Source organism: Trachurus trachurus (assembly GCF_905171665.1).
Source record: "Trachurus trachurus genome assembly, chromosome: 19".
Lineage (NCBI taxonomy): Eukaryota > Metazoa > Chordata > Actinopteri > Carangiformes > Carangidae > Trachurus > Trachurus trachurus.
Genome location: NC_139913.1, coordinates 16,866,739 through 16,891,204, shown reverse-complemented (window position 1 = coordinate 16,891,204; position 24,466 = coordinate 16,866,739). Strand labels below are relative to the sequence as shown.

The window sequence follows — 24,466 nt, the reverse complement described above, 5'->3', positions numbered from 1 at the left end:
TTGACAATACATGGGCATTGCGGGTGTTTGACTGGTGACTGGTGAGGGACAGAGCCAGAATGTGCTTGTAAAGATGTCCTTAACGGCTTCTGTCATTTGACAGCAGTAATGATACCTGGGCAGCTGTGTGTGGAAACTTGTGCAGTATTGAATCAGCAATATTCAGGAGAGAGCACAGGACAGACAGATAGGCACAAAATCAGGACAGGCCCTGAATTCAAGAGAGATTTGCTACAGCTGCTGTGAAGGAAAGGTTTTGGTCGAGTCCATATTTGTGACATACAGTAGGTGTAATGGCTGAACAGCACTGTGATTTTTATAGTTAAAGTAGATGCTTTGTTAATTACTGTAATTTATATGAACATCTGATCAAATTTAAGACACATTCATGCAAAACTGCACTTCACTTGCTTTTCTTCCTACAGTATTTGCATTCTCTGTTTTGCACTTAGTGTGTTCACACAGTAACGCAGTGTGCACTCAAGTTGAACCTTAACCATGGAATACACGTTTCCCTGCAGGACAGTCACACTCAGGTCCAGCACAATACTTTTATATGTAACACACAAGAAATCAATGGTGTGTGTTGAGTGAGGTGTGTGGCAGAAAAAGTGTATATGTATCAGGTTTAAGTGTGTGTGTGTGTGTGTGTGTGTGTGTGTGTGTGTGTGTGTGAGGCTTGGTAGGGTTATCGTGACCTGTGTTTGTCAGATGCCATCCTGTTCCCATGCTTTGCATCTGCTGTCCCCCTAACTCACACACTCTGATCCCACACATGCGTCACACAGATTCAGATACAGATGGACTTGCACAGACACACATGCATACACGCCATGCAGTCTTTGTCATAGCAGAAAATTGCATCATGCTGTCCCAGAACACAGCATCTGTGAGATTATTGGCAAATGTTTCAGGTAATGACGCTCTTTATTCTTGGACAAAAGTGTTAAAGAAAGCAGTTACAGAAAATGACGTTCATTGGCAACATTTAAGTCCAGTCAACTGTTTCCTCAAGTTATTATCCAGAACATTTTAAACATTTTTTTTTCTATTGAAGGCTCACTTTTCTATAACACAATCAGTAATTCCCCCGTAGACTGTTTATGAACGCGTCTCCAGCTGTCTTTTGCGAATTACACCCATGTATAAACAATTTTCATTGTCTAATAAGTTTTCACTGCTGTGTGAGGACGTCACAGTACCTGCTGCACTGGAACAAACTGTTTCCAATGAATGCAGTTCAAGCAGTATTACATTTCCTTCAGAAATGGCTTGCCAATGCAAACACCAATGTGTATGAACATAATTTGCAGCAGACACAGTGTGGTAGGTGTTTTTCTTTGGCAGGGGCAGAAATAAAAAGCAGCATTTATGTTTTGTGTAGTTAGAAAGCAGAGATAATTTATATTTGTCAATGATATACATTGCCTAGAAACAAACTTTCTCAAGTTTCTGCTACATAATAAGAACAAAAACAAGCTCCTTCCTAACTGATCCACATTGTTCAAAAACACCCCATTTACACACATTATTATATTGCAAGAAGAATTCTTTCCCTCCCAAGATTCAGCACAACACAAACCTTTGTTGAATATATATCATTTGGAGGGGAAATTGCTAAGACAGCAGGATGTCAAAACCCTGTGTTTATTGATCATTAAAATTCTAATACCGTACACATTCAATAATTTCCCTTCCGTGAAATGAGCTGTCAGTCTCACGAGGTCTCGTAAAGCAGCCCAAGACAAGAATGAGGACACAGTTTGAAATGAGTCAATACCGCAGCCTTCACTCTGGTTATGCATGTGTGATTTATGTTGTAGCTGTGTGGCACGTGATGCACAGATTAGCCAAGACTAAGAAGACGACAATAACAAAGTGTCACGTATGTTAACCTTGTTTGCTACAGCTAAACTCCATGACAACTTGGCAAACTCCATCTGGTGATGGAGCTTGTTGTTATGTGGCTGAAATCTCCAGGAAATAAGTGGATATTTGGATATTTGTCAGACTGATTCTAGCTGTTTTGGCTGAAAATTGTTGCTTAGTGCCTCATGTACGGCTACACATTATTTTAGTTCAAAACACAAGACGCTGAACCAAAGAAAGGCTGAGCAAGACTGTGAACCCTGCTTGGCTCCAGATTGTCAGGCCAGCTCCTTGGATAGTAGTTTTTTGATGGAGTGTACAGTACTGTATGTGTGTGGGTGCGGACGTGTGGCAGGATTTATCACAGAGGCTGAGTATGATATGACCCATTAGTAATGGGAACTAATAACGTAGTCACTACTGAGTACTCACAGCTTCGATAAGAAACCATTATTTTATGTCATATTGTGAAACCATGTTAGATGATCTCTTTCCTCGTGTCTCTGTTCATTTTTACAGGAACAGGTCACTGACTCTAGAGCAGCCTGCCACTCTGTTGGAATGTGCTGGATTAATTAAATTTCACAGTTTTGCAAAACTGTGTTATTAAATGTCAGTGGAGAGCATCCATTTCTTTTAAAGAGGCTCCATGCTCTCAGGAAGAAGACGTCTTACTCCTTGTCTGATTATGTCTGCAACCTGACTAGCTTAATCACAGGTTAACACTAACCACTCTAATCTTCTCCATGCATATTGGACATTAGTTGCCCTCACTGCAAAAAAGACCAAACATGTCAATCAAAAGTATTGAGAATGAAACAAAAGGTGAGTTTTCTCAGCCAGAAACAAAGCAATTACTGTGACTGTTGATTCTGAAGGAACGTGGAGATTGACTGAGCGACCCGTGGCTGCCAGTACAAGTACAGTTAACTCTCCTCTGTCTCATTGATAGATTGCAGAATGGATGTGGAATCCGTATAAGGCAGTCAATTTATTCTAAGCAAAGTTGCTCACTAAAAGAAACTTTCCCTCGCTCCTGTCAGTGAGCATTCGTACGGCACGTCATTATCTGGCTTCCCTTGGTTAAAGCCTCCCACCCCGATGATGACAGAGAGGTTTTTATAAGCGTAATCTAGCTGCTTAAATGAAACAAATGGCATTTGTTATGCACAAAACCTTGCAAGCTAGTGTGAAGGAGAGGGACAAGCAGCGTTTTATGTAATTATACCATGTGGGATGTATTTTTTTTAGGGTGTTATTTTTCACAGAATTCAGCCCACGGCACATCCAAAAGGCTCTACGGTGATTCTGGTCATTGAGTGCACATAGGTTGGTAAATGAGCTTGAAGGAGCTAGAGCAGAGGTCTGGGCATTTGTCCATATGGGCATTACTTCTGTTGGCGTGCTGCTGCCAGATACGTGCCGTGTGTGAAGGGAATGAGCATTGGTATCCTGAGGGGTGGACAGCACCTATCAGGAATACTTAATAAGAGTGGCATGTGGTGGTTTTGCATGCAGTCTGTCACTATATGATCATGTGGATGCAAACAGCATATAAATGTTTGGATTTTAAATTGATTCTATGTAGGTCTTTTCTCGTTTTCAAGCAATACGGTTCACAGTGTTCACCTTGATATCCATGCACCTTTGGAACATATATTTATATTCTGTTGTGTACAATTTCAGGATAATTGGAACAGTAGGTCCGTTTGTTTTCCTAAAGGAAGAATCAGATTGAAAACCTACAAGGCCTTACTCAATTATCAACACTGCTCATCCTCTCTTGGTGCATCTAGAATTTCAAATGAGCAAAATGTATTTCCGAGCCACCAATCCACCTTTCCATCACAAGAGTCTCTCTCACTGCATCAAAATGATTGAATTCACCAGTCAGTGTCAGATTGCACTGTTGAGTGGCTGTGAGGACATGCAGGAGGAGGAACTCTGATTGAATGAGATTCTGGGGTGAACAAGGAATATAGGAGGCAGAAACACTGTGTGTATGCATATGTATGTGGGTGTTTTAATGGTGGAGTTGTATAGACCAGCACAAAGTATGGGAGAGCACAAGGGCAAATCTCTTGTGGGATACTGTTGCTCCTGGAGGCTTTGCGTGAAAGGTTGAATGCTAATTACCTTTACTTTTACTCCCTCTTTGCTTTTTGTATTATATCTCTTGGCTGCAGGAAATCCTCTCTAAAAGTTAAAGTGCTAGAGATTTACATGGAAGTGAATGGGAGTTACATTCAAGCCATTTGCCAGATGAGTTCACACTATGCTGATTGCAGCATTTGTACATAAAATATTCTTATTAATTCTACATGAATAAGCAGCATGTCTGTATTTTCTTGCATGGCTGAGTGCAAATCAAATTAATTGAATCATGGCATTAAGAAAAAGAGAACCAACAAAAGTGACAGAATGAATTTCAACATTGTCTGTGTGTCATCAAAATCACTTTCCTCACTGCTTTAAGTCAATGTTTTATCTCCCAAGATGGAGAGCTGCGGGCTGTTTGCCTCTTACAGCATACTTAACCATCCCTGTGGCCTAATGTTCTGCCGCTGGAAAATTGGCTGAATGTCACTGATCAAATCAGTATTCAGAGCTGGAGACTGAGCTTTAATTTAAAGCCCCACAAGCACGAGCTCAAGGCTATTAGAATGAGAATGTAGCTTCTAGAGACTGCTCTCTTGGCTTGGCGGTTGCACTTTAACTGCTCTGCCCATGACATTTGTTCATCTTTCCTGTGTTGGGAACAACTTTATCACCTCAAGGTTAACAATTTATATACCCAAGTGTGAAGGCTATAGCTCATGGCTAGACGATCCACAGGTGAGTCTGCTGTAGAGTGAGTTTGGTTGGGTCAGAAAATGTTGGACAGGGAAAAAAGTGAGTGTCTCTTAATATCCTCTCAGAATGAATCTGAATGACCTTCCTACCCTGACTGTCTGTCTATCCTTTATTCAGTACATGCCCACATTAAAACTACTAGGATTCAATTTTGTTTATGGACATAGTTTGCACCAACTGAGTTTATCATAATGTGATGGATGGATGGATGGAAGGATGCATTGATTCTTTTTTCTTTATGACAGAAATATTGAAAGTAAAACAATAATTGGGTTATATTTCGCAATAGCCTAATAAACGATTATAAGTAAATGAAAATGAAAGGATGAATATTTATTTCATACAAAGATACAGTTATTTTCAGACGAAGATGAAGACTTTCACAGGATGTGCTGAAATTTCCCCTTGAAAAATAAGCTTGACAAAACCTTTCCCATTTCTCTCCCACTTGAATTAGACTTGGCACACCCATGTCCTTCCATTTAGTTTAACTGTCCCTAACCCATTTAGCACTTTTAAATCAAGGATTTCAGCAGTTGTTTTTCACATTTATTGCTTGCACATTGTGACTTTCTATGTCTCAATTATACCTAATACTTTCTACTGATGTCTACACACTCAGCAGTCGGCTCTGCTGTGTGAAGGCTGCCAGCTGAATCCTTAGAATACAAATGTATTCAGCTAACAAGTAGTTTTATGTGACCTTCTCAAGACAAGACACTGTGTGTGCTCATAGGGCAGTCTACCCTATAGAAACACAACACACGCACCAGCATATGTCCTACTGGTGTTGAGTAATGATGTAGAATTACTTTCATGCTGTTTAAGAATTCTTTTTTTGGAACTGAGCAAAATCTTTCTGAATCTTGTTGCACTGGCAGAACCTGGTCTTTTGATTCTTAGATGACATTCTTGATCAAATGAATTATCACAATATATGTTACTTTTACTAAACCAGTTTTGTAATGCATGACTTTCTCTTTAACTTGAGACGTGCAGGATTTGTGGGCTTTGATAAGTTTGCTTCTTATCGCTGGTGAATTCCTGTGTCAGGCTCAGTGGAAGTTTTTTCAAAATTGAAAATGAATAGCACTTTCTGTTTTCCCTTGACTCAGAATAGGAATAGGTCCTATTTGATCTGTACCTCAGAAGCCACAGACACTCTCCCCCAGGGTTGTGGCAGTGGAGAACAATTGGTTAATGTATCTCGGATTGTGTGATGTATTTGTTTCTTTATTAAGTTTTTGCCCCTTTTGGAATGGAGATGTAGGAAAAAAAACTTTGACGCACATATAATTTGATTAGTTTTGAGGAGTATTCAATTTCGAATATTGCAACTCTCCCAGGGCTGACAATTGACACCAGCTGCAACATTCATGCCTTCCGTGATACAGAAGCAATGGTGTGTTTTGACAATGAATGTCTTATTAGCTTGTTGCCTTTATTACTTCCTCTTTATGATTTCTTTCTTATTCTAAAAATCTATTTAAATTGATTCTATTGTAGGTTGCCCTATGTCCAGAATAATTTACTCTGCTGCAGCACAAAAACAAACAAAGGGTCTCTCAATCAAAGCAATAAGTAAAAATGCAGTTTTGTGATGTCATGAAGTTGTGTGGGATTGTGGGAGATGTTATGTTCAGCACCATAGTTACACCTAATGACAAGAATTCCTTCAGCGTCAGTCGTTACTGAGGGCCGAGTCATTGGCAGAGGTCTGCTCCTCTACAGAACAAACGGTTCAAAACAGCTTTGAGCCGCCGAGCAACGGCTAACGATTGTTCAGTTTCTTCCAATCCAACCTCTGGTAGATTCAACCTCTGATCCAGATGTTTGGGAGGTTTTTTACCACAAACTGAGCTGTCCACAGAGGTCTCCTCCTCTCTAAAACAAACAGAATCACTGATTGAATCTGATAAAAAATGTAATACATTGAATCTAGTAAAATAAAATAAAAACAAAACAACATTATACATAAAGTAATTACCTACATGTTAAAAACGGTGCTTCTCCATGCTGCTTGGCAGACTCATGACATTTGAAAGTCTTCACACCAGTCTCTGTCTGGAGTGGATGTTATGTAAGCCTTCGTTTTAAGAATGGCATGTTGATCAATGGAGCAAATGGATGCTCACATCAAGGCCCAGACACACAGTATAGAAAAACACAGATCTGTTGCATGCGTTACATATAATTGAAATAAATCTTCATAGATGAGATCTAATAGCTATAACTTACCATTGAAAGATTTAATCACCATGTGGTAATGTGGCAGTGTTGTCAGTCTAGCTCAATTTCAGGACGATGAAGTTCTCTGAGAGCAGATGAAGCTTTTGAACGGATCAATACAACCTTGATTGTCTGTGGAGCAGCCAACATCAATTCATTCTAATGTGACACGTGGGGAAGACTTCAGTGAAAGCATGCATGGAGTTTTATCCATGGCAGCAGTGAGTTTCTCGAGAGGATGATGTCAGTCTTGTTGGTCTGTTAGTTCACCACGTTAGGTCCACACTAAGTCTTTTTACATTCACAGCCCACTGAGGATGATTTTGATTGACTTTGGTGACCTCCATCATGTGGTTATCATTTGCAGTACTGAGTGAAATATTTAAACAACTGTGGGTTTGCTGTGATGTTTGTAATACAAATGTCCCCCTCAGGCTGACTGCCACTTCTGTGTGTGAGAGACCATTGTGTGGATTGCAAGCCTCATGCAACTTGCCAAGCTTCAACCAGTGACTCATTTGGCAGCAAATAATGATAAGATAATATCTCTTACTAAATACTTTGATATTAAAAGGAATTAAATTAAGACAGGAGGAAACTGGCAACAAATCTGGCAACAATGTTGGCTCATGTGGACTCATGCTAGCCAACAAGTGGTGTAAATAAAAATGGATCAACTGCTGATTCAAGGCACTTCAAGGAAAACAAAGAGGACGCGCAACAGTCACAGTAACTTGAAGCACTATACATCCAAGTCATGTGTCCAAGTTGTGGGATTTTAGGCCTCTCACACACGTTCTGTCAGTGATAATATTGTCTTTCTGAGATTGTTTGCATGCTGATGTCAGCATTTAGCTCAAACTGTCACCACTGTTCCCAAATACAGCCTCATAGAGCTGCTAGCACGACTGCAGACTCTCTCTATCATCTTTACTATTTAGTATTGACTGGGATTTGAGTTTGCTGTTTAACTGTTTCATGCTAATAATTCTTATTTTACTACTCCTTAAAAAAGATTTGAGGGAATTCGTTTTACCTCCATATCTTAAATTAAGGGAATCCCTTTTACCTCCATATCTTAAATTAAATGGATCTGGCTATCTATCACTACGTAACAAATGCAGAATTTGATTCCCTTTTGACAAATTCCAGCCGAATTTGAAATTATCCAGCACTGTGGGATTTCCCCATGATTACTGACAGAGACCTTCAGAGAGATGAGAAATGGAGGACTGTTTAGGATGATGCTTGAATTAAATGATGGTTGAAGTGCAGGATGAGGAAGATTAAGCAAGATGCACTGAGAGATGGAGAGAGAGACTCAGGAATCAGCGAATGAGATCGATCAGGGTTGAAAGAGCGGCATGAAGTGGGAGAAAGTGGATTGCTTTGAATGTTATTAGCTGCTAGATAGACTGAGGCAGAATAGACGGAATAGAGGAGATGTCCGGAGGGAAGATGAATTGATAGAAGAGGAAAAATGGATTGAGGTGTCTTCTCCTTCGTGGGAGATTTTGCACTGACAAGAGAATACAGACCATTAGAAAGGAGGTCTGAGATTGGAAACATGCTCACAATGAGGGGTAAATGTTATCAACTCCCTTTGGGTGCAATTTAGTCTAATATGTATCTGGAAAGCCAGTGGTGTATGTAGAGGGAAACATATAGAAAACATGCTTTGTCTGTCTTGCTCCAATAATGAAGGGAGAATTTTCCTCACGCACTTTGAAGAACAGTTAATGCTCAGTTTGGAAAATAGGCCATCTGCGTTAGGATGGTCAATTATTTCATGGCCGTCTTTATCGTGGTTATCAATCAAACTCTCTATCCTACTTGTTTCCTCATTAACCACAGGCTGTGATTAGATGATAGAGTCTTTAACTGCTGCCGTTGTTGAAGTTGTTTCAGGAACTGGATGGACTCAAGCATTTAAAGGCAGAGAAGCAAAGAGAGGTTCATTCCTCACGTGTAACCTTCAAGCTCAGGGGGGTAATTTCTGATTGAAGGATTGATTATGCTGCAGCATGCATACGTGATTGCTCTCAATATAAGACCTTAGGATCCCATGGTGTCTTGAAGAGGAATTCTTAATAATGAAAACACTTTATGATGCTCCCAATAGACATCTGATTAAGCTACAATCATGAAACCAGACTTTTAGACAATAATGACTTGGCATGTTAGAAATGTTGCACTCAGAATTATTAGCAGGAATTCTAAATGTGACATTGATGTATATTATTTAGGGCCGGGACTCGATAAAATTTTAATCGCATACAAATATTTGACCTGAGGACAGTGAGAAGCATTTTTTTTCACATGGATTTTAGTATACCATTGAATGACTGAATACATAAGCTTAAAGGGACAACGAGGAGTTTCTATTCGGTTATAAAAAAGTCTCACATTAATGCGGATGAATCTCCGCTACCCACACTTGTTAATGGGCCCATTTTCGATAAATATATCGTTCTGTCTCTATCGTTATTTTGTTATTATTAGTGGTGGCGGAGATGCTGGTCGAGCCGACCAGCGTTTTTTACTTTCGGTTTCGCAACGAGTCATGAGAATAACACAGCTGAATCGCCGTTTATGGTCAGAACTACGTCGGTATGTGATCGTCTTTGAACCTCTGACTTTAATTATTGATGAATGAAAACATGAGTCTGTCTTGCGCCGGTCAAAAGAATTTTACGGTGCGCGCGGAGGCTCATAAATGTAGTGTGAAAACGCTTCGCTTTTCCAAAACTCCTCGTCGTCCCTTTAACCCTGTAAAGCCTGAACCATGAAATAATTGCCAGAAAATTCTAATTCTTTGAAAATGGAGTCTTTATTGGACCTTCTGACAAAAAAAAAAAAAAATTATTTAAAAAATCAATTTTCATATATGATTTTTAATTTGTATCATATTTGATACACCAGGTCTTATTGGTCCGTTTTTTCTTTTTTGAACAAATAAAAACATATACAACTAATGTGTTGTAATTCATTAAACTTCAAAACATTAAACATAGAAAATAACTTTTTCTTCAGGCAGCAATAAAAAATCCACCAATGAAACCTTGGAAGCGTTAAGTAAACGTACAAAATTAATTTTCATCACGCTTTTACTTATTTATTTATTTATAACATTAACCCAATATTCAATCATGATACAGCAGACTGAAAATACAATATAGGTTTTTTTTTTTTAATTACAGTTTTTATTTATTGTACTTATTTATTTTTATTTATCTTAGTGGGCTGACACGGCATCGCAATTTCGTTCATCCCATGTTTTTAACATGTGTTGTATGACAATAAAGAGACCTTTGACCTTTGACCTCTGAGGTTATACATTTCTACTCTATATATACCTAATCATGTCATTTAAACCTTAAATTAGTTTAAAGTTACCATCCAAGGCTGAATTTATTCATTGATTGACTGATTTTCCTGAATTGGACACCTGATAAACACCCACCCCTCTGTCCAAGACCGTTGCTAAATAATTTTATAATAATAATAATAGCTTGGGACTAATTGTGATGTAAGATAAGTGACTTGTAACTTGTTACAGGGAGAGTGGAGGCTCTCTGCCTTGCACACTGCTGCTGAAAACCAAGCCTGCATGATCAGAGTCTCGGAACCACTGGCTCTGAGGCTCTGATCATGCAGGTTTGGTTTTCAGCAGTAGTGTGCAAGGCAAGTTACAATTAGTCCCAAGCTGTTTAATGAAGGTAAAAATGAAACATAAGGTAAATATCACGCATAGCTGTGTGCTATTCTTATCAGAGCGGCTAGCAACGGTTTGTTTTACTTAGCAATGGTCTTGGACAGAGGGGGTGGGTGTTTAGTTGTGCAATTTGATGAAAAAATCTTAAATAGGCTATAGCCACCTGGGACAGTAACTTTAAATAATAAGAAGACTGTATGTTGCTTTATGGAATGCATAATATATGAAATGCAATAAAATGACTATTGACAGATTTGCAAAAAAAATTACCTTTTAAACCTGCTGTATCAAATTTGATACACACATTTTCAACACGGTTTTACTATAAAATAAGTTATTAAATATTAAATGATTTTACATTACATCAATGCAGTAACTGTTCCTATTCAAGTTTCAGTAAAAAAAAAGAAGTTTTTCTTACCATAATGTTTTCAAAATAGCCAAAAATATCCACGATAAAACACATGTGGGTCACTGATTGACGGTGGCCATTTTGGATGTCCCAAGTGAAGACCCCCTGGTGTATTAATTACTTCACCCTGGTGGATTATCTGACCATTACATGTATCTGATTGTATACATTAGGTTTTTCAAGGGGAAAAAAATCACAGTGAGGATATAGAGGTCTCAAAAACCCATGTATCAAATTTGATACAAAAGGTCATATAGGTTAAGCATTCAAGGTGGTACTTAACCAAGACCAACAGACTAGGAATGCAAATTGTATCAATATGTATCAAATATCGATTAATGAATTAATCAATATTTGATACATACAGATTAAATGGTCTTTCCTGCCAATACACTATGATGATTACTGTAGTATTTAACTAGGCTACTTAAATCACAGTAGCATAAACTGATTTGTTGAACTCAGCCTGATGTAAACATTAATAAAACTCAGGATGTATTCGAAACCGCATACTATACTGCTAGTACGTACTGATTTGGCCAAAATGTAGTATGTAGTATGCAGTATGCGAACAAAAGCAAAATCTGCAGTATGCGAAAAGTTCCCGGATGTCGTACTGATTCGGAAAATATTTCCAGTATGCATCTGACCAGTCTACATCGCCTACTGTAACCCACAATGCAATGCTCCCCTGACGTCCTAACGTAACCAGAGCGTAACCAAAGACGGTAGTGTAGCCGTGTACCGTAACTATAGTTTAATAAAATAAAACTTAATGCAGACTGATCGGTTCATTGTAAAATATTTATTTATTTTTTGTAAATGTGGTGATTTCTGTACGTAACGTTAGGCTCCAGAGCCCTGAGGCAGCGCTGCTTACACACAAGAAGCTTCACTTTACATTCAAACAAACTAATGCTACTGCCACAATTGAGATTTCATCAATGAGACCAACATTTTTCTCCTAAAAATAATTTAACCAGCCGGTGGTAAACCTTTAAAAACCTGCGGGTAAGTTAATTAGCGATGGTTTTCTCCTCCGGAATGACGTCGTAGTGCTGGCCGGCCGAGCACGTCAGGAGCCGGGCTGCTGCCTCTGTGATGTCCCGGTCGCTGCGGAGCTTCACTTCTCCGAAAAACATCGGAGCAAACTTTTAAACAGCCGTCATTTGGATAAACTGGCCGTATATTTGGGGTCTTAACAGTTACTTTCTCGCATGAAAAAATATTAAAACTTAATAAAGTTACATAATTACAGCGCTAGAGCGAGAAATAAAACAGCTTTTAGCCTGTTTTACAGCTGCTGCTACCGGTTGCCGTGAAATGCATTCTGGGAAACTCGTATACTGCATACTGCGATGATAACGGCGTCGGTCTGCTGAAGTAGTATACTGAATCCCACATTCAGTATGCAGTATACAGTACATATAACGCAGTATGTAGTAGGCAGTACGGTAGTATGCGGTTTCGAAAACAGCCTCAGTAACCAATCACACAGGCAGCTCCATGTTGTCTCTGTGTGATGTTCAGGGACAGGTCAGGACAGTCTGAAGACAGAGCTCTGAGGGTGAAGTCCTATCATAATGAGATGAGATGCACCTGTGACAGTGACAGGTCAGAGATATAGCGCTGCAGCTGAGCAATTAGCGCTATATAGCGCATTTAGCGTGCGCCCGTGTCTGTGTGTCTATGTGCTAGGGCTGTCAGTTTTTAGAAAATGAGGTTCGAACGAATATTGAATGACCCGTAATTCGTTCGGATATATTCGAATATTACAACGCCCTCCCAAATCCCCCCCCCCGCGCGCCGCCGTCGCCGCACACACAGTCGCGGTGTTTTATTTTGAAAATTGACCGGATACTCTCGTTGTTTCATGTTTGACTTCCTGCCCAGCTTGATGCGATTGCTCGCGGCTCTCACACAAAATAGACCAGACGCTGCACGGCGCGAGCCGGCCGCGGAGGTGCACGCCGCGACACCACACCAGCGGTTAATATGGGCACAGAAAGTAAACTGGCTCCGTTTCTCGGCTGTTCGCGGCCCTTCCGCGTCCGGTGGACGTTCCGCGGCGCTATGCAGGCACTGGGCACTGCAGCCAAAGACGGTAAATAGAGTATCTTTGCTGCAGCCTGCATATCGAGCAGGTCATTGCTGCTCGAATACGAACTTTTCCCCCCACATTCGAACGAATATTCGAATGTCGAATAAAAAGTGACAGCCCTACTATGTGCAGGCAGAGATCAGAGATGGTGTTTTAAATAACCATGCTAGCGTTTCACCAGCTCTCATCTCTGCCAGTCAGCCTCTCAAACTGGGCGCACCGCACGTAGACACACGTGAGGGGAAAAAAAATTTTTTTTTTTTAAATAAGTGCGATTAAATGCGTTAATTTTTTTAACGCGTTAATTTTTGTGTAATGAATTAATCGGAATTAATGCGTTAAAGTCCCGGCCCTAATATTATTGAGACTGAAATAAGGTGAAAACTCTCCAGGATGGTGTTGTTACCGCTTCTGCTATGTTTGACTGTTGCCAAACAAACTCATGTTGTTTTCTATGCATGGGTCTAGGACAATGATGCTGTATAGAACCTAACGTGAGTCAAAGTAATCATAGTAATTAACCATAGTAATGATAAGAAGTCAATAACCATTTCACCCACTTAGCAACTGTACTGTGGCTACACAGCCAATGGAAGCTTTCTGTTTTACAGTTAGAATTGATCACGTTAGATGATATATTCTTCCCACTTCCCTTTGTTGAATCATAATTTCATGAACAAGTCCAGATGAAGCTGTTATAATAGTTGTTGAGAAATGTCATTGTGGATAAAAGTTGAGGATCAATTAACCAATCAACTGTCATGTTGCAAGTAGTTCAAAAAGTCACAGTTAACAGAAATAGCCGCTGGCACATTGTATGATTTGTAGAACTACACAGTTACCTGTAAAGGAACATGCATTACTGTACATGCTGCTTTCCATGTTATTAATGTCTGATACCCCTGCAAGTGCTTCCAAATCTAATTTCCTTACTAAATTAGAGGTTAATTCACACACAGTTCACTCTGGCAGTTTGTCTAAGATGGAATCAGCAACAAGATCTGAATATCAGCATAAACCCATAAAGCCCTAATAATAACTGCATTTATTTCCAGCAGCGGTTTTTGCATTGTCCTCTACAGTACTACGTTAGTGTGCTAACATATGCAGATGAATTCCAGCTATATTCACTAATATTTATTGGGCAGACATCTTCAGTATTTGGCCCTGATTGAGATAACCGAGCAGTAATTCGGTGCTGGCATACATTTTAGACAGGTGTTTTAATAGCCTCGAGACAGTTGAATTCAGCCTTAACGAGTTAAACGGGAGATTTTTTAATTGACCTGGGGTTTGGCTGCTAGAAATGTAAATCAGAAAGAAGAATCATAAAAGAAGAAAGATCAGAAGCACACAGCTGATAGAGGAACAGAAGAAACATGACAAGAAAAAGCCATTGGTTATTCAGTCTCAGATAAGGAGAGTGATGGAGACAAAAGTACATTATGTTTGCACTGTCCCAGCTGAATTGAATGAAATTTACTGTCTGACATTGCAGTGTTCTGACTGATATCAGCGTCTTTATCCATCCCTGCAGTGTCGTTTCAATAGCTGCCAGTTAGTGATATGTTCAGAGAAAGTTAGGCTCGGCATTTCTTGTCTTGCTTTGCCCTCTGGTACTGAGATCAGCCAAGTTGATACCAGTGTTTGAGTTAGATGAAATGATCCAATGTTGGTATAACATCCCTCGCAATTGAAGTTCCACATATTTCAAAATTTCCCTCGCTGCTTTTTGGAACTGCCAAAATGTGAAATTGCCCATTGCTGCTTTGAACCCTAGATATTACGTCAAAGTCGATGAACCATTAAATATTTCTGTTTCAACTACATTGTTATTAACCTTCTAACCTTTCCTTCAATTGTATGAGCAACATTTTTGCTTTTCCTCCATTCCTCTAAGAGTCTGATTAGCAGTTCACAGATTAGATCTGAAAGTATGCCCTAGATTCTTGGACCATGCAATGATTTCTAATATCTGCCACTGCACAAACCCCTTCAGAATTCATATCCGAAATACTATATTGGGTGACCCTGTTCATCATATGGCAGTGGTGCACCGTATAGGACAATAAATGGACTAGACTAAAACATACATTTTCATTACAGTATATAGCTTCTGTAATGAAAAAATCTTTCTTCAGTTAAGGGCCTGTCATGTTTTTTTAAAGATATGAATGAATATCATAACTGATCTAGGAACAGTGAAAGCTGAGTCAAGGACACCTTCACAAGCACACTTAACTATAACTACAGTCGTTACCTGCTAGAATTCTCAGGATTATCCTCATTGGGCACAGATATCCATAAAAAACTTCTCTTTTTTCTTGACCAGCTTCAGCCTTAGTCAATGAGACGTGAGTCACATCCACAACAATGACACAAACTGTGGATACAGCGGCTGGCAGTCAAACTGCCCTCCAGAGACAATATGATCACAACTGAGCAGTAGCTTAAATTACATGATGAATACTATACAGTCAATATGAGATCTTCCATGAGATAAAATGCTGTACTGAGATCAGATTTAAAGAGACACACCACTTACGCTTCACCATCTTTCCTAATGATGTCTATTTTTAGCTTTAATTGGTCATGCACAGCTTGCCATGACGTCACACTGCTGTTACAGTATGTGGTATTGAAAAACCCTAAAGAATGAAATAATGCACAGCAAATCATCATTTTCCTCAATTTGGACTTTTTGTGAGAAGCTCCATTCACAGGTTTTAGAGTTTTTTTTTCTTATCCTAGTGAATTAAAAACTGTGGTTTGAGGCATAAATCAGTCACTTAACACCACTTATCTTTCATTACTGGTGTTTTCTTTTACCTAACCCCATTTGTAAAATAATTATTAAAACATCATTCAAATTCAAATCATATCATATTATACAACTGCAGAACTGAAGAAAACACAATAATGTATGTAAGTATGCTCCTGAGTGTGTGTAGATTTTGTTCTTATAGCTAAGAGCAAATCCTGGATAAGAAAACATTAATGAATGCCACAATCTTCTTAAAAACTTTGTAAGTAGGAAATTCTTAAGAATGGTTCAATGAAACTTACCAGAATTTCTAAAACCTAACAATTTGCTCGTTTCATCATATCTGTGTCCACCTTAATGATAATACAGAAACGTCATATAAATCAACATTGTAGGTTATATTTGTCATACCTTAATGTTTCAAAGCCACATTCTAACTATTTGTACCTTGGAGACTTGGCAGTTGTAACAGCAGTGTGTCAAACTGCTAATCTCATGTCCTAAATTGCTGTTCATTAATGTGTAGACAGCTCCTCACCTTGTCTTAATTGGCACATTTGATGTTCTGTAGGTTGCAGAATTACACAATATAATGAGAGATGAAGCAGGTGTGGAAGAAAAAGAAAATCCATCCAACAGTCTTTTTTGTAATCATGGGTCATGCTGCCAGTGTGGCTATGCATGAGGTCTAAGTGAGAAAGTACCTGAAGTTCCTAATAAACTTTCAAGTTAACAAAAGGGCATATTGGAACAAGTTGGTTGGAACCAGTTGCTGCGGTTGACCAACCATACTACTTGGATAAAACCACCTGCTATAATTGGAAATCAAGTGAAGTGGAACAGAAAGAAATGAAACCGCCACTATAATTATTAATCAATTTGCCTCTTCTAGTATAAGTAGCATAAAAATATCAAGCCAGTGCTGTGAAATGAAACATACGTTAGGATTTAGATCATTTCAAAGGCCACAGTAATTGGTTTAACTGACATTTTAGTTCCTCCCTGGTTGAAGTCTTGCCAATTGGAAAAATCACATGCCATCCTGATTGTCCTGGATATTCACTGCACACTTAAGTACATGGGCTAAATAGACAGAGATATAATAAATTCAAGCACTTACAATAGCAGTGTTTCCCACAGGATTTCAGGAGACCATGGCGCGACGGGGGGGGGGGGGGGGGGGGGGGACATAGATACACAGCCCCTCTGTCTGTGTATCTATGTGCAGGCAGAGATCAGAGGTGGTGTTTTAAATAACCTTGCTAGCGTTTCACCAGCTCTCATCTCCGCCAGTCAGCCTCTCAAACTGCCGCCTCGCTCGCGTGCGGGCGCACCGCACCGCACGTAGACACATGAGAAAAAAAAAAATTGCCACAGTCTCTTTAATTAATGGGAAACACTGAATAGACTTAATTTCCTACCTGTCTCACTACAGAAAGTGCAACCAAACAGTCTGATTGATACCACGCAACATACAATTTTGAGGTAACTGTCAGCTTTACTGTAAACCACTGCAAACTGCTGAGATGTTGAGGGCTTGTGCAGAGAGGAGATGCAGCCAATATGATCAATACAGAGCTGAAGATGCAGCAAATCAAAGTTGAGGTCTGATGAGTTGCCCATATCATTCGCCTCTTGATTCCTCTAAGTTCCCCTCCAGTTTTTCTTTGATCTCTTTGTTGTCAGTGGAGAGGTCAAGAAGCCAAGTAAATGCCAGGAGATAAAGCTTATATTCCACATATTGTGTTTTTGAAACTCCATGTTTTCTTCCTGTATAACTCTCCTGTCTGTTCTCTGTGCAGCCAGCTGGAGCCTTATTTGAAAGCTCGTGACACTGACTTATTGTGAATTGTTAAAATAAGTGTGGATTGTTTTGACTGCAAACATGAAGGTGGTTCACATTCTGGCATATAGGTAAAAATGCCCGTAAATAGAAATCAGGATAGGATCGTTTTGGAAAATAAGGAAAGGATCATTTTTCTTCCTGCAATCATGGCGGGGATTTGATTGCTACCAGGCTTTCAATTCATCATGAGTTACGCAGTCCTAAAACTGCAGTTTACTAAATCACAAGTTTCAGCTCTCTGAGTTTCATTTTGCGCCATACGAAATAAGTTGCAATCAACTTTGGTATACCCCTTCCCCCCTCCCCCTTCTCTCTCTCTCTCTCTCTCTCTCTCTCTCTCTCTCTCTCTCTCTGTCTCTGCAATTTACAATGCATGATGTCAGCAGTACATTGCTTCTGAGTGGCGGAACTGACTGCCGCCTGACAATATAGTCCAGTAATTTTAGGCCAAAAAAGGGGTCAACGTTAAACAAATTGCAACAGAAGCAAACTCAACTGATTTTGTATCCCCAACATGTCCTGAGTGAGGGAAAAAAAGCCCCGAAGAATCCCATTAGGGGAAAGTTTCGAAAAACACCCAAACATATCCCATTTATACGAATATAAAAAATTTTTTTCCCGTGAATAGGGTAACATTTTTAACCTTTAGATATCTTCATGAAAATTACTGAGTTGATTACTTACATTAAGACAAACAAAAAATGTATTACAAGTTTTTTGAAATTCTTTGTTAACATGAGCAAATTTGCATACATTTGCATAAATCTGCATAAATTGTACCGTTTTGACGGCACATGTTTATATGAAGGTGCTGTGGTGGTACCGGCATGAAAATTGGAATGAGTTGACTCCATCGGTCAACCGACAAGTTGACCACTTTAAATTTCAAGATGCCTGCAATTTTTCAAGACAGCCACATCCTTAGTAGAGCAGGTAAAATGTCTCGATTAATGCTCATGGGCCTAAATTGGTTCCATTCCTTAAGTTTTATAACTGTAATATGTAACAAGATTGAACAAGACATTTTCACCTGCTCTACCCAATGTTTAGATCAGGTGCTGTATGTATGCAAATTAGCCATACGTAATTGGATTATGCACTATTGGCTCATGTCATACCTGCTCTACTAAGGATGTGGCTGTCTTGCAAAAAATCAACCAAAACCCGGCCATAGCAGCGTATTTCAGTTTGTGCGAATAAGGGGATTTTACAGTCATCTTGAAATTTAAAGTGGTCAACGTGTCGGTTGACCGATGGAGTCAACTCATTCCAATTTTCATGCCGGTACCACCACAGCAACTTCACATATACATGTGCCGTCAAAACGGTCAAATTTATGCAGATTTATGCAAATGTATGCACATTTGCTCATGTTAACAAAGAATTTCAAAAAACTTGTAATACATTTTTTGTTTGTCTTAATGTAAGTAATCAACTCAGTAATTTTCATGGAGATATCTAAAGGTTAAAAATTTTACCCTATTCACGTGAAAAAAACTTTTTATATTCGTATAAATGGGATATGTTTGGGTGTTTTTCGAAACTTTCCCCTAATGGGATTCTTCGGGGCTTTTTTTCCCTCACTCAGGACATGTTGGGGATACAAAACCAGTTGAGTTTGCTTCTGTTGCAATTTGTTTAACCTTTTCTCATAAAATGACTGGACTAATAAGCTTCCATTACTTTTGATTGACAGGGCAGAACTCAGACTTGTGTTCTGCATTTTCAGCGCTGACACTGTTAGAAGCTGCATGAGAGGATTTATGAGAACACAAAGGGAATAGAAATTGACATGCTGCAACTTTTTTAGTGACAAACAACCAAAGGTGCAAATAAGCTGTGCATACATGTAGATTGAAAATGCATACTAGTGTGTGCAGTGAATACAGAACTCACCCTTCCCTCCCTGCTCTGTTTTTATATGGACTGTGACAGCTGATACGAAGAGACGAGGCTTTGAAGAGAATAATGCTTTCAGGGCATTTTACCTATGAAGATGATGAATACACTGGACATCCACACAAAGACATATAGGCCTATATGAACACTGGCATACATACTTCAGGGTTGGCCTTTGCTCCAAGGGAGTGAAAATGATGATGATTTCTACCAGAAGTGTTTAAGCTTCATTATCTTGAGATCCCTAAGCATAGATCAAATCAATTTTACTAGAGCACATTTGCTCCGTAGTAGTAAAAGCAGTGTGTGTTTGTGTGTGTATGTGCGTGCGTGCATTGTCAAGGAGGGAACCATGTCTGCACTTCTTAAGTGATGGTATGGTGAGTCTGGGCTAAAATAACAATTACTTCCTTCTTGCTAAAGCACACTTTGATAACATGTTCTACTGCAGGCATAATGGAAAACAAGCATGTCCAACCCTGCAAAGTGTAAACGTGTTTCCTCCCTTAATACAAAAGGGAGAAAAAAAAAATCGAAATTTAATTTTTTTTTTATCGCAAGTGTGTGACTGTGTAATGTCACAAATTTTTTTTTCTTGTAAATTTGCAGCTTTAAACTTCTCTGTGCAATATTCTCCTTTTGTTGCCGGTAGGATAAACCAGACATTTGTCAGTAGTTGTATTCGGATACAACAAAAGCACCAATAGAGAATATTGTCATTACTGTCATCAGAGCAATATTCTACTGTCACATGAAAAAAATAAATAGCCTAATACTTTTATGTGAATTAAGGTGGCAAAAAAGAGTCAAGAATCTTGGTAATGATGGATTCACACAACATGCAATACATTTCTGAAAGCTGGAAAGCATGCAGTGAGAACATAATAGGACCTTGATGAAAGGTGATGGCATTATACATACTGTAGGCTATCAGTCAGAGGCTTAGAACCAGTTACTTCCTTTGACTTTCAGCAGCACATTCACTTGTCGCCAAAAGCTCCAAAGCACCAATTCTAAACTTGGTATAATTGCAGTTGCCACAAATGACCAATACAATATGACAAAAGATTGTGTTAGTAACTAATTTTGAATGCCCATTCACTGACAACTACTTTTATACCATCACAAATATATAATAAAATTCAAATACCTACTGACAAATCACCAAAAATATCATCTTGATTATCAGTGGTAGACTAGCAACTCCCATGTTCAGTAGCATAGAAATACCACTAGTTTTCGTAACATTGGAGACAGGTGGCCTCGAATAGCTGTTTCTGGTTAAACAAAAAAGGTTTTTGTTTTTGGTCCGGCTGTCAGCTCCTGTTCAATTCTGGTGTGCGCTCTTACCTCAAAAAGAAAAAACATTTTACTCTTAAACAAAAAGGTCTTTCTCTGCAGGTTGATCCATCATGCTGGCAGATGGAGCAAGTAATAAAAAACTGAAATCTAAGTGGCAAACACAAGCGCAGACATGAATCAAATGTCACTTGCAAATATTTTTGTCCCCATCAGTCATTTATGCCCAAAACTTAGGCCTTTTCATATCATAAACTAAACCAGCCTGTTCCTTCTCCTGCAAAACATCCTGATTTCCCTCCTTCTCCCTTCTTCTGTCCCTTCTCAGGTAATGTTGGCAGCTTCCTATTGGTCGTTACTTGCACCGGCGATCGACATGGCGGAGGATTCTGGGAAGTACGGCTCATTTGCTTTCGTGCCTGTGGCTGTGGGATTCACACTCGGAGCTGCCTTTGTTTATTTTGCTGACCTGGCCATGCCCCTGCTGGTAAGAACCTCATACATACACTCTGTGTTGTACCGAAGTTTGTAGGAGTAGTTTTTGTGGTGGTAAGTCTAAAGTCAATCCTGAATTCTGAAGCACTGAACACTGTATATTAAAGGCCTCCATAGGTCAATTTTTTCGGAATTCTTATGTCGTCATACAACGGAGAAAGCAGTTTGTGATTATGATGTGCAAATAAGGCTGTTTGGAGAGAAGGTGACATTGTTGTCAAACTGGGGCAGACATGACAGAGAACTGGAAAGACATATACGTAGATGCAGACAGCAAGATTGACAGCCATTTCACTTTCAAAGCATGTAGTGGATAGGAATAATAACAGCCAGGATGCTAAGGACTAAGGACTGCTAAGGTAAATTTCCATAAGATTCCCTGCAGGGCTATAGTAAGGGAATGATGATAAGAAGAAATGTGTGATGTTTAAATCTGCAGTGCAACAGCAGAAAATTGACTAAATTAAACAAAATCGCTTTTTACTCTGCGACAGTCGTATTGAGGGCACAGACCCTTCCCCTTTCTTCCCCTGAGAGGTTTGTAGTTGGACACTACCTGATTGTCTTTTGTTCAACTTTTTGTGTGGCTCAGATAATGGCATAATTGCTGCTGAGAGCAACTAGTGGCTGGTGAATACAAAATGAAAGAGAGGAAATTAGTCTGGGAAATTTGTCGTGGAGGATTAGACAGTGAGGAGTAACCTGCTGTTTTTGAATCTTGATTCTGTATAGCTTTTGGTCTTTGCATAATGTTAAATTATTTGCTGTTTCTCTCTGGCTCTTGTCCGTGAAGCTTGAGACAAATGTGAGTGATGCTCAGTCTGCAGAATGAGAATCCTGAGAGCAACAGCAGACTGTCAATAACATGTAGGAAAAATTAGGTAACAACATTCAAACCAGCAACATTGATTCTCATGCTCATAATGATCAAAGCTCTTTGCGCTGCCTTTATTCAGTACAAATCCTATGAGAGCAAACTTGAAAGTCTGATCTTGAGCTCAAGTCATCTTATTGGGTCCTTGCTTTTACTTTCATAACAATAACTGTGACAATAGTGATCTCCACCAGTTTAAGACAAATGAGTCTTTGGTTTCTGTAGTATCTAAAAAAGTCAAAATACAACTTGATGACACTTGAGAATGGACCAACCATGAGCCAATGCTACATCCATGACTAGCAGTGACTAAGTGAGTGAATGAAGTTACAGCACTGGCCCGGCATGATGTTGAACTTTTCCCACTGGCTGTTGGCACAATTGGGCAAAACTGTGTAATAATTCACAATATGACAAATTCATGATTCAGGTATAAACAAAGCAAAGTCATATTTAAGTGTCTATTTAACTTGTAGAACATCAAAAACAAAACCAATGTGTTATGTTTAGCTATTAATCTGCCTGCGGCTCAGAGTATTGGAAGCACTCATCTGCTTCACTGCAGCCTCGGAGCAGCAATGAAACCAGGGTGGCTGGATGACTGCCTGAAAAAGAGATGTAGTCTTATTATGACCCATACATGGTCCAGTCATATACCAGGTTTATACACAGTCTTGTTTGAAAAAAGTCTCTGCATGCACTAAGTTGGTAACAATGCAGGCTCTAAATGTGCCGCTAGATGGTGGTTTGCCAAAAGTGCAACGGCCAATTAGACTTGGTCTTTGGCTGATGTTGCAATATGATTGGTCAGTCAGCCAAGGATAGTTGGTATAATAGGGCTGGCTATGCTGGTGACCTCAGACTTGTAAGGACCACAAAAACTCAAATATAAGGTCTTTTTTTCAAAGACTGTCTTTTTTCTCTTTTTCTTTGAGCTACACATAATTATATATTCCTTTTAAGGGGACATCTCCAGAAATTACTTTCAAGAGAAACATTAGGGAATGAGAGATGTAAGCACAAACTTTTACAAAAATCATTACACAGGTTTTTGTAATAAATTACAGCTTCTTTTGTGCGGCTGTCACACTGTCTCCTCCACAAAGATAGATAGTTAGATATCTGAAGAGGTAACAGCTTTAAAAAATAAAATTAAAAAAAAGTTTTATTAGCTCTCGATGGCAACTTGGTGTGCAGATGCTGCCAGCGCTCTGAGACTATCTTGGAGTTATCTTAGACTGGGGGGTGTTTTGACTGTCACTTATCTCAGTTTTGCCCCATTTAGCCTGTTAAGTCTCAGAGAATGATCAGTTGGCTTTTTTACCTTATGTGTGTGTGTGTGTGTGTGTGTGTGTGTGTGTGTGTGTGTGTGTGTGTGTGTGTGTGTGTGTGTGTGTGTGTGTGTGTGTGTGTGTGTGTGTGTGTGTGTGTGTGTGTGTGGGGGGGGGGGGGTGTGGGGGTGTGTGTGTGGGTGGGGGTGTGGGTGTGTGTGTGTGTGTGTCATAAAATATATAAATGGCACCATCACTCCTTTATCAGGAATAATGGTAAAGTTATCAGTGAGAGTGTTCTATCTGAATCAAATAATGAAAGCACTAGCTGCTAATACTTCTATAGCATATGACTAAACTAACTGAAGTGTTTTTGTTTTTGTTTTTTATTGGTGAACTAAGTGTTTTTCAGTTGAGTGTCATATTATCAAAAGCTGAATAGACCTTAGGCCAATAGCCAAGATTTAAGAAATATGAAATTGTGTGAAAAAATATAAACCCACCATTGGCAGTTTGATATTGCCAGTACTAATAGTTTGAACCTTCTTCTTTGGACTGTGTCTAGACCAGCCTCAAAAAGTGATACAATTATAGCCATTTATGACTTTGTTCAGTCATTGTTATTCTGACTCCATTCTCCGTGGAGCCCTGTTTGGAAACTAATGCATTTTGATGAATCACCCTGTAGCAGGTGAATGAGAAAAGTGATGGGTTGATTTATGTCAGCATTTAAAGAGATGTGCAAACCTTGAATTCCAAAAAAGCTGAATCCAACAGTTTAGGTCCCGTAACTCTCTTTTGAGTTAGAGTTGTGTCTTGTAAAAAAGAAAAGTTGTACT

At 39.2% G+C, this 24,466-nt stretch overlaps 1 protein-coding gene across 2 annotated transcripts in view; it reads left to right on the top strand.

Annotated features, from left to right (window-relative positions):
- slc39a11 (solute carrier family 39, member 11) overlaps positions 1-24,466 on the top strand; it is a 126,108-nt gene that overhangs the window by 5,599 nt on the left and 96,043 nt on the right. For both annotated transcript variants that reach the window (XM_083993634.1, XM_083993635.1), the window contains exon 4: positions 21,316-21,474. In XM_083993634.1, coding sequence (XP_083849760.1) covers positions 21,316-21,474 — 159 coding nt within the window. The remainder of the gene's footprint in view (positions 1-21,315; positions 21,475-24,466) is intronic.